The 12,937-nt window shown below is 36.5% G+C and overlaps 1 protein-coding gene across 1 annotated transcript in view; it reads left to right on the forward strand.

The window, feature by feature from the left end:
* Positions 1 to 5: 5 nt before the first annotated feature.
* Positions 6 to 12,937, forward strand: part of LOC130436616 (probable serine/threonine-protein kinase clkA) — a 33,051-nt gene continuing 20,119 nt past the window's right edge. Inside the window, exons 1-2 of the mRNA XM_056767435.1 lie at positions 6 to 85; positions 324 to 479. Coding sequence (XP_056623413.1) covers positions 6 to 85; positions 324 to 479 — 236 coding nt within the window. The remainder of the gene's footprint in view (positions 86 to 323; positions 480 to 12,937) is intronic.

Consider the following 12,937-nt stretch of genomic DNA (forward strand, 5'->3'; position numbering starts at 1 on the left):
TTAAGATGCTGCTGGGAGTGTGGGGCCAGATGTTCTTAACCACCTCTACTGGACTGCAGCTTCCACTTCTTATGGAGACGGAGATGTGATGGACACAAGGTGGAAAAGCATGGTTTACCATGCTCAGGATATCCATGAACACGACACTCGTCCCACCACATTGTGATCATGCAATTTTCATTTTTGGGTGAACTATCATTTTAAGGAGAAGCATAATTGTGTCATCCCTCACTCACCCTCAGATATTTTGAAGAATGTTGGCAGCTTGCCACCGCTGTGTTATTTTTTGAAAGATGAATTAATCTTTTTCTTCTTTCTCCCAGCATACACTATGCATCAGCCCTCATGGAGTCTCAGAGAGTGGAATACTCGAGGTCACCAAAGGCTCTACAAGAAAGTTTCTCCGTCTTGTCTTCCAATACATCTGCTCCCCTTTCCGGATCCCTCCAGAGGATCAACAAGGATGAGGCTGTTGGAGCGTATCTCACACAGCATTCACGATTTAACACAAGTTAACAAAGGGTTAATGTGAGGCCCACACACTGTAGATGTTGGGCAAGTCATTAATCATCTTTTTCAATGGGTCAGATGGTATTTGGTTCTTTCAGTTGTGTATGTTTGGTACATCTACATACTGTCTGTACAGTAGTCAACATTTGAAGTGGAACAAAAAAGTTAATGAAAAAACATTTTGATCCACATCAAATGTTCAATAGTTTATTTTAACAAATGCAATGTTGTGGAAGTGAGTCAGGTATTAAGAGTGCTATGAGATAACTTTTCTTATGATTTTGTGTAATGTAAATACACAAAATTGAATTGAATTAACAATGAATGCATACCTGCTTAACATATATATATGATCATAAACGAGTGTGACGTATGACTGATCAACACTTATTATTGTTTCTGGTATTGTTAAGTATCAATACTCATAGATAACTAATACCAGCTTTGCTTTTGGCTGATACATAATAATTATATATGCAATATTGTGATCTTAGCACTGATACATACCTAACGTGTATGTATCTATAAGCTAACACTGGTCTCTCACCAAGACACCTGCCCTGTTCTCCACTGATCTCCTCGCACAACAACTCAATCAGTTTCCTCTGACCCTTTTGTCTAACCCGTGCTGTACCTGCTCTCTTATCCGCATGGCAGGTTTATAATTGTATTGCTGTGGTCCATCATACGAATGTGAATAGACATTTACAATTTCCTCCGAACTCTCATTGTCATCGCGATCCATTGTTTTCCTATTGTCTACATCGACTGCACTCCTCTAGTTGTGTCACTTCCGATTGTGGCGGTTGTCAAAAGCAGATCAAAAAACACTCCAGAACCCTCATTAGCGTATTTATGAGTATAGTTTAAAGAAAATCAGGAAATTGATCCTCTGCAGACTCCAAAGGAGGAGGCGACAGGTGAGCTGTGACATGGACATGAGCGTATACCCCCCTGATGGTTTATGTACGCTACTGTAGGTGTATTGCCATAACCGGACCAATACATGCTTGCCTTGATTTAACAGTAAGAAGCTTTTCAGGGCAAGAAGCACTGTCAGAAGCTCCAGGTTGTTGATGTACCAATGCAGCCCGTGCTTCGAGATCTGCCCAAAGGGCACCCCTGACCTGAGAAAGAGCAGATCTGACAGATTTTTTCTCCAAAATCCTACTGTGAAATACATCCATAGAACATATGCATACAGTGTGGGATGGCTCCTACTGAAAGCCACAATCAGTTTTTCAATTTATTAGAAATAAAGTTTCTATAGGGAGTTGAGCTGAAAAATTGAGTATGTCCCCAAAATGCTGTCCCCATATATGTTGTGCATATAGTGTGGGATGCTCACTACTGAAATACACCATCAGCTTTTTCTACTTATTAGAAATTATGTTTCTATAGGCACTTAAAGTGGTATATTTGGTAAGAAGTATATTTTTCCAAAACGCTACGGTGAAATAAATCCATATATGACACATATAATGTGGGATGCTCACTCCTGAAAGCCACCATCAGGCCCCGTTTTTTCAAAAGGTTTAATCCGGATAAAATTGATCCGGATTTAGTAATCCTTTTTTTGCGATCCGCGATCACGTTATCCAGCTTACTTTTGGAGCCAGTTTTTTAAAGCAACATCGGATTGGATCAATCTGATCCGATAGGAACTTTTCAGGATCACCAAATCTGGATAACCAGTGCTCAAACAGGATAGGAAATCACAATGTAGAACTATAGATATGTAAAGAGCAACAAGTAGAATAGCCAGTGTGGGGTCAATATAAGTTTATTTTTATTTGAAATGAGAACACACACAGTGCCCTCTGAGACCTACAACACAAACAATTGAGCAATTGAGCATTTAAATGGAGTTCTGAGAGCGGAAACACAGAAAGCATGCAACATAACCCTTGCCTGTATTGTCCTGCACAACATCGCTACTGAGCGTAATGTCCCTCTCTGTGCTGACAATGATGCACCTGAGCCCCTTGGAGACCCTAACCAACCTCCTGCATTCTGCCAGAACGAGCAAACAGGACGTGCAACAAGGGATGAAATAGTTAGACACTATTTCTCATCTGGAATTTTTTGGATTTCAAAAATCAGTGATTGCCATTCTTTGCATTTTTTTGGTTATTCTGTAATCATTGCATGCATCACTAATACATATTCTAAAAACAAAAATATTTTCGCTGGTGATGAATATATATATCGATTAGTGACAGAATAAAATGTATTGTTTTTGGTCAATTTTGACAGCTGTTTGGAGGATTATTTTATGAGGCCAAACTCTTTCTACTTTGCTGTAGGCCTATACTGAAAGGCTGAATACGTTAAAACCTACCTAATCACTGTAGCCCGACGGATGAACAAATATAATTAAAACCTTATGAATAAATAGGATATCTTGTAAGATACTGCATGATCCAAATATAGTATTATTTGATACATTTTTTAAGTTTTCATTACATTTTGGGCATTGATTCCACGCTGAATCCACCCTTCTGATGGGATCAGTTTAATCCAGATTTTTTGGATCAAAGTGATCCAAATCCTACAAAAAAGTTCAGAAAAACCCAAACTAAAGGTTTGATCCGGATCAAAACCAAGATTGGATTTCGTGATCTGATCCGATTATGTAATCCTTTTTTTCTTTTGAAAAACACATTTTCAAGATTTGATTCAATCCCTTATCCAAAATCCTAGTGGATTACTTTTGAAAAACCGGGCCCAGTAGATTTCAATGTACCGTATCTAAACTACAGGACCCATTCAACAAATTGTTTATTTAATAAAATGAACATATACAACAAAAAACAACAAATCGTTCATTTAATACAATCATTCTACAATAAATTAATAATACAAATTAATATTAACATACATTAAATACAATATAAATAGTTATATTACACTTGCCAAACACAGACTGGAAGTTAACTGGGGATCAGGCGTGCATCACTGCTTGGTGCAACAGGCCTAGAGGAAAATTTGTGTGTCTTATTAATCTGTTTATTGGTGAATTTGATAAAATTATCACTTCATACCAGATGTAATAGTTAAACCAAAGTAATGGCTAAACAATTGGGGTTATTACTTATGTACCACTAGATGGTTCTAGTGTCACAGGTATTGTGCCGTGACAATCTCTTAAAACCAAAATTACTTGTTAGCTTTAAACCACTTCCTTCTTGCGCCATCATTCCAATACATTTTGCAAAATTTAGCCCATTTTTTAAGATGACGGCTTAAATGCCTGCAGTCTTTTTTAATTTAAAACAAAATTCGCTCAGTTTACTTTTAAACATTACATCAGCTTGATGGGAATCCTAGAAATGTAACCATTGTGTTGTGTTCAGGCTTCTTTCTTTTTGCATTATGTCTAGCAATTAATAACCATTTAACCGTTTAAATCAAAATGCTATATGTTTTATGTAATTGTTTGTTTTCTTTTTTGTCAATGGATCGGATTAAAGATGGATTGAAAGTCAATTTGAGACGTGGCCATATTTTGTCAAATGACAATTGTAAACTGCATTTATTTAAAAACCTCAACTCTTTAAAATGAATTGATTACCTGTAACTTGAGTATTTTTGGCATACAGAGTAAAGTTACATAATTTGAGATTAATACCTGATTTGTCACACCGTTTTGAAGACTAGGCTCCTGCCAAACTCACCTTGCGCATGTACCAATAAAGTCTCTTTAAACAGATAAAATAACGATGTTAAAATATTTTCAGCATTTTATGTTTTAAAGGGGGAACATGACAGAACAATCATGCTCTAACCTTAAATGGCCTATTATACCGGATGGTCCACTTTAGCAGCAATCAGCCTAAAGACAGAATATTTCGAAATTTCTACAGTTGTGCTTGAAATGTGTAGGCAAATTTGAAGACATTTGTGGTTCTTGTAAATTTAAGAGGTAAATATGAATCATAAGTTTTTAATATTATTTGTTCATCCATCAGGCTACAGTGATTAGGTAGGCTTTAATGTATTCAGCCTTTCAGTATATGCCTACAGCAAAAAGAAAGAGTTTGGCCTCATAAAATAATCCTCCAAACAGCTGTCAAAATTGACCAAAAACAATACATTTTATTCTGTCACTAATTGATATATATATTCATCACAATCGAAATATTTTTGTTTTTAGAATATGTATTAGTGATGCATGCAATGATTACAGAATAACCAAAAAAATGCAAAGAATGGCAATCACTGATTTTTGATATCCAATACAAATCCAGATCAGACATAGTGTCTAACTGTTGCGTCCCTTGTTGCACGTCCTGTTTGCTCGTTCTGGCAGAATGCAGGAGGTTGGTTAGGGTCTCCAAGGGCCTAAGGTGCATCATTGTCAGCAAAGAGAGGGACATTGCGCTTAGTGGCGATGTTGTGCAGGACAATACAGGCAAGGGTTATGTTGCATGCTTTCTGTGGTTCTGCTCTCAGGGAGTTAAGGCATGCAAAGCGTCTCTTCAGAACTCCATTTAAACGGGCAATTGCACATCTTGCTCTGCAATGAGCAGTGTTGAAGCGTGCCTGCGTCGGTGTTTTTGCTCTTAGAAAAGGAGTCATCAGCCATGGTAGGAGGTTATCCAGCACTGGTTATCCAGATTTGGTGATCCTGAAAAGTTCCTATCGGATCAGATTGATCCAATCCGATGTTGCTTTAAAAAACTGGCTCCAAAAGTAAGCTGGATTACGTGATCACGGATCGCAAAAAAAGGATTACTAAATCCGGATCAATTTTATCCGGATTAAACCTTTTGAAAAACCGGGCCTATGATAATGTTTTAGTGCCATGCTAAAAAAACATACGTTTACAAGAAATTATAATACAGTTGTAACAATTTAAAAATAACTTGAATAAAGTCAGCTATATGAGATTAAAATCACCATTTAGAGAATAAAATCAAGGATACGAGAATAAAGTGATAGTAATGTTTTGAGAATATTACACCCCATATGAATAAAGCCTTTTGCGTACTAACAATTTACCCAAGATGTGGAAATAAGTAAGGACACATTCCTGTATTTGTGCTTTAAAGTGTTTCATCAAAGAAATACCCCATTTGCTATCAATTGCACTGACTGGGTGTGTGCAAGGAATTTAAATGGTATTCTTATCTGACATCACTGAAAATGATTTTCATGTAATGATGTATCACATTGATAACTGACACGATGTGGTTTTTCAGGTAGACCTATGCAGTTTGTGTTGTGTGGTGTTGCTGGTGATCATCTTTTATGACATTGTTTTTCTATAACCCCTTTGAAAAAAAAGGTCAAGTCACACCCTACGAATGTCAGTGTGTTTTACAGTTTAACACATTGCTGCCATCCATCCCTCAACTATTTCTTCCATACTAATAAACATATCACAAAAGGACTGAGCGATAGTAATTGTTTCTAAAAGAATGCAAAACAACAGGGTTGCCGCCAATAATGTGACGCTGGACAGCCCCAATTCTCTGGGTTGTTTTCGATGATCACCAAACGTCACAGGCCACATTGCAAAGACATCTAGTCATCCAGATTTATGTGATATTAGGAGCATCAGATATTCCTGTTAAAGGACAATACTTTACCCTGTGAATCCAGAACCTCTAGACGGACTGGAGTGATATAAAACACCTCAGCCATAGGGCTGTAGTCAAGTCCACCGTTGTCCAATCCAAGACCATGACTAGTCAAGGCCGAGTCCAAGTCAAGACTGAGTCCAATTGAGACATTTAAGATACTGACTACAAGACCACATACTTAACTATTGATCATTTATGTGATGCAAGAGACATGATATCATCTATTCTAAGATAATCATTTTCATTATTGTTTGTAATGATCAAATAGCAGATAATATAAGGTCATTTTATATACTTTATGTATAGCACTTAAGTCAAAAAGCCGAAGTGTAACTCACATTTTTTTATTGAAGTGTAGCAATTTTATTCTGCCAATAGAAAATGTAAATAACCAGCAAAAAACTTGAATATGTTCACATTCTTGAACTTTTTTAATCAGACCTCCTAGCAGCAAGCCTGTGCAGCAATAAACACCTTTGTGTGTGTGTGTGTGTGTGTGTGTGTGTGCGTGCTCGTGCATGTCTCGATAGAGGACCAGCCAGAAAGAGCAGAGGCCCCACGGTTCGTTTAAAAGCAGGTTTCGGTGCCTATCCTTTAATTACATGTTCATATCACAAAGACAATAAAAATACGATAAATCTTATCTTTAAGCCCTACTTTCTAATCTTATAAAAGTACTCAAATACAATGCAAACTCTGAAACATGGCATAACTTACTTCTCTTTGTGATGCCTTTGCAGGTGTCTTACCAAATTGAATGTTGTCACACAGATTTCTGAGAAAGTCTTTTGGCAAAAAGTTTCCTTTAAAGCGCACTGTTGATAAATTCTTTATGGTTTGACATCGTGCCTGATGAATGATTGATGCTCTCCGGTTCGCAACGTGAACGAATCATTCATTGGAACAGGTTCTTTCTTTTAGTGAACCGGTCAAACCAGTTCAGCTGAATCGTTCGTGTTTAGCGGCTCCCGTAAACACTTAATATTATTCACAAATTCATTCAGTTATTCAGTTTCTGGCTTGAATGACAGTACCGCGGACTTGAACCAATATACCGGAGTTATTTAGTTACATCAACAGCACAAACTGAGTTGAACTGTTGTGTGAAGAGAGAACTTATGAGCACACGCAGGCCTCGTTCTTGAGTCGAGAGTCGGCAACAGTTTTCGGATCATTCGTTTTCGGATAACGAGAATATTGGTCTGTCATTGTTTTGTTTTGAAGGAGAAATAAAACATATATTGCTGGACTCGGACTAGACCGACTAGAACATTTGGGAGACCGATGACCAAGTCCGAGTGCAAATACTAGCGAGTCCAAGACAAGTCTGAGACCATAAAAAAGTCTGAGGCCAGATTCCAGTACTACAGCCACTACTCTGAATAGAGGCCTACTTTGTCTACATTTGCTTTCACATAGGGTCAAGCCACATTTCATTTCTTATTCTTATCTGTTTACTAATATATTAATTTATATTTCATCATGAATACTGATTTACCAGGACCTTTTGCGAAAACTATTCTGTATGTTTTTAGAGGGGCATGCACAATAAATGAGCACCAGATACATGATGTACGGTATATGTGACAATTGTTATACATTCTATGTTCATCTGTCTTCCCTGGTGGATTAATTGCAGTTAATAAAACCATGACATGACCATGTAATATATAGCACAGAGAATCATATAAGAGCATATTCAGTTAAACACAACCAGAGCGTATTAACAGAAACAACCAGACATACATAAAAACATACACAACCAGACCAGACTTCAGATAACAATGAAATGTTTGACCAACAAAACCGTTTTGTTTAGACATAGAAAAATAATTAGGAGGTTGAAATATTTCTTTATTATGTGGGTATATTATAATCTATACACTTAAAAATAAAGGTGCTTCACAAAGCCATAGATGATTATTTTCTCCTAAATGGTGCCATTACGAAGCTATGACATCCTGAACTTCTATGGCATTGATGTGAAGAACATAAAAATGAAGGTGCTTAAAAGGTTATTTGTTCACTATAAAAATTGTTGAATAATATTTTGCGATCAAAATTACTAGCTTACTTTTAATCACTTCCTTTCCTGCCTCATCATTCAAATCCTTGTAAAAATCTGCCAATACAACAATCTCATTAGTAATAACAGTCTTTAATTATTCTATGTGTTCTTAGTAGTTTTAGATTTATAAATGTAGTCATGATACTACAACTTTATCTTTTTGACGTTTGTAATTATGAGAATATTCCTTTGCACATGAGTTAAAAGATCTTTTATCTTAGTTAAAAAAACGAGTTAACTGGATCTAAATCTTCATTCAGAAAAATGCTGGGTTATTTTCAACCTATAGTTGAGTAAAAAAGAACAAATACAACCGTTGGGTTTAAATTAACCTATGATCGTTTGTTTAGCCCCAAATGTTGGGTTGTTTCAACCCAATGTTGGGTTACATATAAACATTATTTGGGGTTAATTTAACCCAGTGGTTGGGGTTGTCCCTTTATGACCCAATCTTGGTTTGACATAACCTCATGATTTCTGCCGTCCTGCAGAAACAAATCATTTTATCTAACATGCTTTTTAAACACTCATAATGTGATGTGACATTAAACATTCACGCCTAAATAAGGCCTGGGGCATCAAAGTATGTTTTCTTTTGATTTACAGATTGAGTTTCCGGGTTGAGTTACAGGTTGAATACACATAGCCTACTGTAGAAATATATTCTCACTTTGGACACTAAATGTAAAGATACATCTTAGCACGACAGCCCCAGTAGTGTCTGTGAAAATGTAAATTTACATAAGATGTAGTTTGTATTACAGAGTCTATATGATCAAATACCAAAATAACTCCCCTTTGAAGAGCTTGCACCTGAACAGTAGAAAAAACGTGGTCTAAATTGTGTATAAGGACCTACGCAAGTGTGACCTCAGCAGACTCTGAACAGCGTAAAGACCTTCAGCTATGTACTGAAACTTTCCAAATAAAAGACACATTTACATCTGTATTTCTTATAGAAGTTAGGTTGTGTAACATTTGCGTAAGGTCTTTGTTTTTATTTCACTGACAAAGTTAACTTGCTCAACAACTTCGACCCAGATTTTTGTTTGTTTAATGAAAGACGTTGATGAGCACGTCACAGACTACTCGTAAATAAAAGATAAATATATCAAACAGGTTTTTTTAAGAGGGCTCAAGCTGTCTGCAACAGGTTTTTTCGTGTTTGTGCTTGTTTGTTAAGGTTTCTTTGTTTGAGATCATCTTTTATATTGAAACTCGTTTTATCTTCAATGTCTGTTTCATTGTTCTCTCCTTGTTTCTCTCGCCGAGGTGTGTCTATTGTAGCCTTTGACTTACTATGTGTATAACCCCTCATGTGTCTCTTGTTTTGTTGTTTTTATGTAACCTGGTTTTGGGTGAGTTTGTGGTCATCGTGGCATGGAATGCTGCTAAATACCAAAGTGCATTTGTATGAAGTTTTGTGGAGTCACTACGCTTTGAATATCTCCGGGTAAAGATTCTTTGATTTAAAATTCTTAATGATGACAGAACTTACCTTTTGTATCAAGGTATGTGTAGACTGATAACAGCAGCCCCACCTGGAATTGTTTTCTTGATTAAGGAAATGCTTCTTATATGGATCATCATATCACATTTAAGAATGAAATAGTTGTGTTTAACACCCTCTTGGATCTCAGCTAATTAACAACCGTAAATAAGCCACTCAGAATATGTAGGTCTATAATTAAGATACAAATAAAAGGCTTCAGGCATGTTTGGAACCATTTTAAAACAGCGTAGCCTTTTTTTATTATGCTAGTCACTCACATCTGCACTGCTACACTCAAATCTACCAATTGCTTAGATCTGTCAAAATGGCAAGAATGTTGTAATTATGAGAAACTGATTTGGACTCTTATATACATATCCCCATGGTCTGGAATGGGGGTGACACCAGTGACCTACATGACACAACATATACACTCAATGACCTAAGAAAAAAATCAGGTTTCGAAGTTGTTAAGAACTGTCTACATCCCCCACAGGTTTAGCTAGATTTACTGAGTTCTCCATTTTTTATGTAAGTTAATGTGCAAATGGCTAAGTTCACTGCAAAAAAATATTTCTGAAACCTTTACTTTTTGCTTGATTACCTAAGGGAAAATTAGTTGTTTTGAAACGACAGTAACATCATCAGTTTAAGCAGTTGGCTACAGGGATGAAATTACATTACTTGCAAGTTTTTACATTATTTTACACACTTTAGGCATAAGTTGTAAAAAAAAACATCTCGCATGAATGCATTACCATTTTGTGAGGTGACAAAATCATATGAATTCTCACAATCATTTTTGTACCGTTTAGTACTACTTACTTTCGTGACAGTGACATTTGTTTTAGGGGTGGGGCTTCAGTATTGAGTTTTTCTAATAATTGTACACTAAGAAATGCAAGGTTATTTCAACCCAGAGTTGGGTCGAAAAAGGACATACCCAATACGGGTTATTATGTTCCTAGGTTGGGTTGTTTTAAAGCATTATTGGTTCAAACATAAATATTCTCTGGGTTAATAGAACTTAAATATAACTTTCGACTTAGCATCACCACTTTGAAGACTGCAACAATGTCAACACAGAATGCCAAACTCAGCCACTTTTGAGTCATCCAAAAGATGAATATGAAGAATTTTGCCTTAAAGGACAACTCCGGTGAAAAATGAACCTAGGGGTAATTAACACATCATTACCGAGTACATCGTTCTCTGGGATGCGTTTTCATGAAGAGTTTTATCTCTAAAAACAGATAAGCTTATAGCGCTAGTATGGGGCACAGAGTAAGTAAAATTAAATCGCTAGTTAATGCTCCATATACTAGCGCTATAAGCTAATCTGTTTTTAGAGATAAAACTCTTTGCATTCGATTTTCATGAAAACGCATCCCAGAGAACGATGTACTCGGTAATGATGTGTTAATTACCCCTAGGTTCATTTTTCACCGGAGTTGTCCTTTAAGAGTCTTTCTCTCTCTGCCTCCCAGCAATCATATCTTGAGTGTGAATCATTGGCCAAAAAGATTATTATGACTGACTGCATTGTGCATTTTGAAAAACATGAAATGGACCTTATGATCTGAATAAACCCTCTCTGTTCCTGTCCACCGGGGCCAAGCCTACACTTTGCGCCGCTTCAACCAGCGTACCCACCACACCAGGCCCACACCAAGTCCATACTTCCCAAGCATACCGACAACACGAGAGGAGACAGTAAAGTAAAAGTATCAGAAATACAGTGAATTGCAGGAACAGATTATGTTCGAATATATTTACATATATTAAAAACCCCTTTAAGTTGCACTGCGTACATTTTGTTTGTTGACATACTTGCACCATTTGTGTAAATACACATAATCGCAAATAGAAATGTATGAATGTTCAACACGAGGTTCGAACCAGCAACCACTTGCATCCAACTTGCGACTTTATCAGTTTCACCGCTCAATGGTTATAAAAAATATAAAAGAGTAATATCTCACGGACGCTAGGTATCTTGAAACTTCCAGGGTACGTTTAGGACTACAAGATGGTGATGCGTGTCAAATTTGGTTGCGATATATCACACGGTTCAAAATATATTGTGATTTTTGGCAAATTTTTAAAATCGGGCAAGAGCCAATAGTTCAACTCATCATATCCACCAAGATTCGAGGAATCCGTAGACACCCTGATCCCGTTTCTGACAAACATTTCAAAAGTTAGAAGCAAATATATAGATTTTTCAAATCTAGCTACTATTTTATATTAAGTGGAAAGAAGTTCCATTCCATTCTATTTTCTACCGCTTATCCGAACTACCTCGGGTCACGGGGAGCCTGTGCCTATCTCAGGAGTACTCGGGCATCAAGGCAGGATGTGGAAAGAAGTTGATAGAGGTAAAATGATAGAGTAAAAATAACCCAGAGTGACAAATCAGGTTTGGATAAATAAACTAAAGAAAAGGGTGTTGCTGTAGACTTCAAACACAAAAGCCTGTAGATCAGGTATTTTTTAAATAGTCAGGTTTACAGATCTGGAATGACTGCAGTGTCTCTGTATATATTTATTATTTTGTCATTCATCTTAACATTATATTGGGTCAATATGGATTTAAATATTCAGATCTAATGTTCTGAACCATTTTAAATTTCTGCTAGGTAAATTACAACTTTAACAGACCCATGACAGTACTTTTATGTAACTAATTAAGACAATATATTTTATAGACTAAAAACAGAACAATAAAAATAAAATAAACACAAAGGTTGTTTGACCTTACATAACTCTGCAGCAATAAACAGTTTAAGATGTTGAAAGGAAATTTTTGGGTACATGGGAAAATTGTCCACATAAAAGATGTCACAGAGGCAGGGATGCATTGTTCGACATGATAGTAATGAAGGTGTGTCTGTGCGTCTGTCAATTAGAGAGAAAGAGAGATGTGATAAGAGTCTGTGCGTGTGTTTGTGAATATCTTCATACAACTTTCCACACCCTATAGAAGAAAGCATGTTCAACAATATTGCGAAAGAGGAAGATTTTGTGTTCATGAAGTATGTGATTGTTTCTGGTTCTGTTTTGTTGCTTGAGTACTACATGTTCTGAATGTGTTCACACCCCACAACAATCCATCTTTCAAGTAAGGAAAAAGAGAGCGGGCGAGAGCCAGAGAGAAAGAGCAAGAGAGAGATAGTTGTGATCAAAAACTGTTAAGAGATTTGACTTTGTATCTTTTGTGATAAATGTTCCCTTACTTGGGCCCACCAGGAATCAAATCATGTGACCTATAAATTATGA

The sequence above is a fragment of the Triplophysa dalaica genome, chromosome 2 (genome assembly GCF_015846415.1).
Source record: "Triplophysa dalaica isolate WHDGS20190420 chromosome 2, ASM1584641v1, whole genome shotgun sequence".
Lineage (NCBI taxonomy): Eukaryota > Metazoa > Chordata > Actinopteri > Cypriniformes > Nemacheilidae > Triplophysa > Triplophysa dalaica.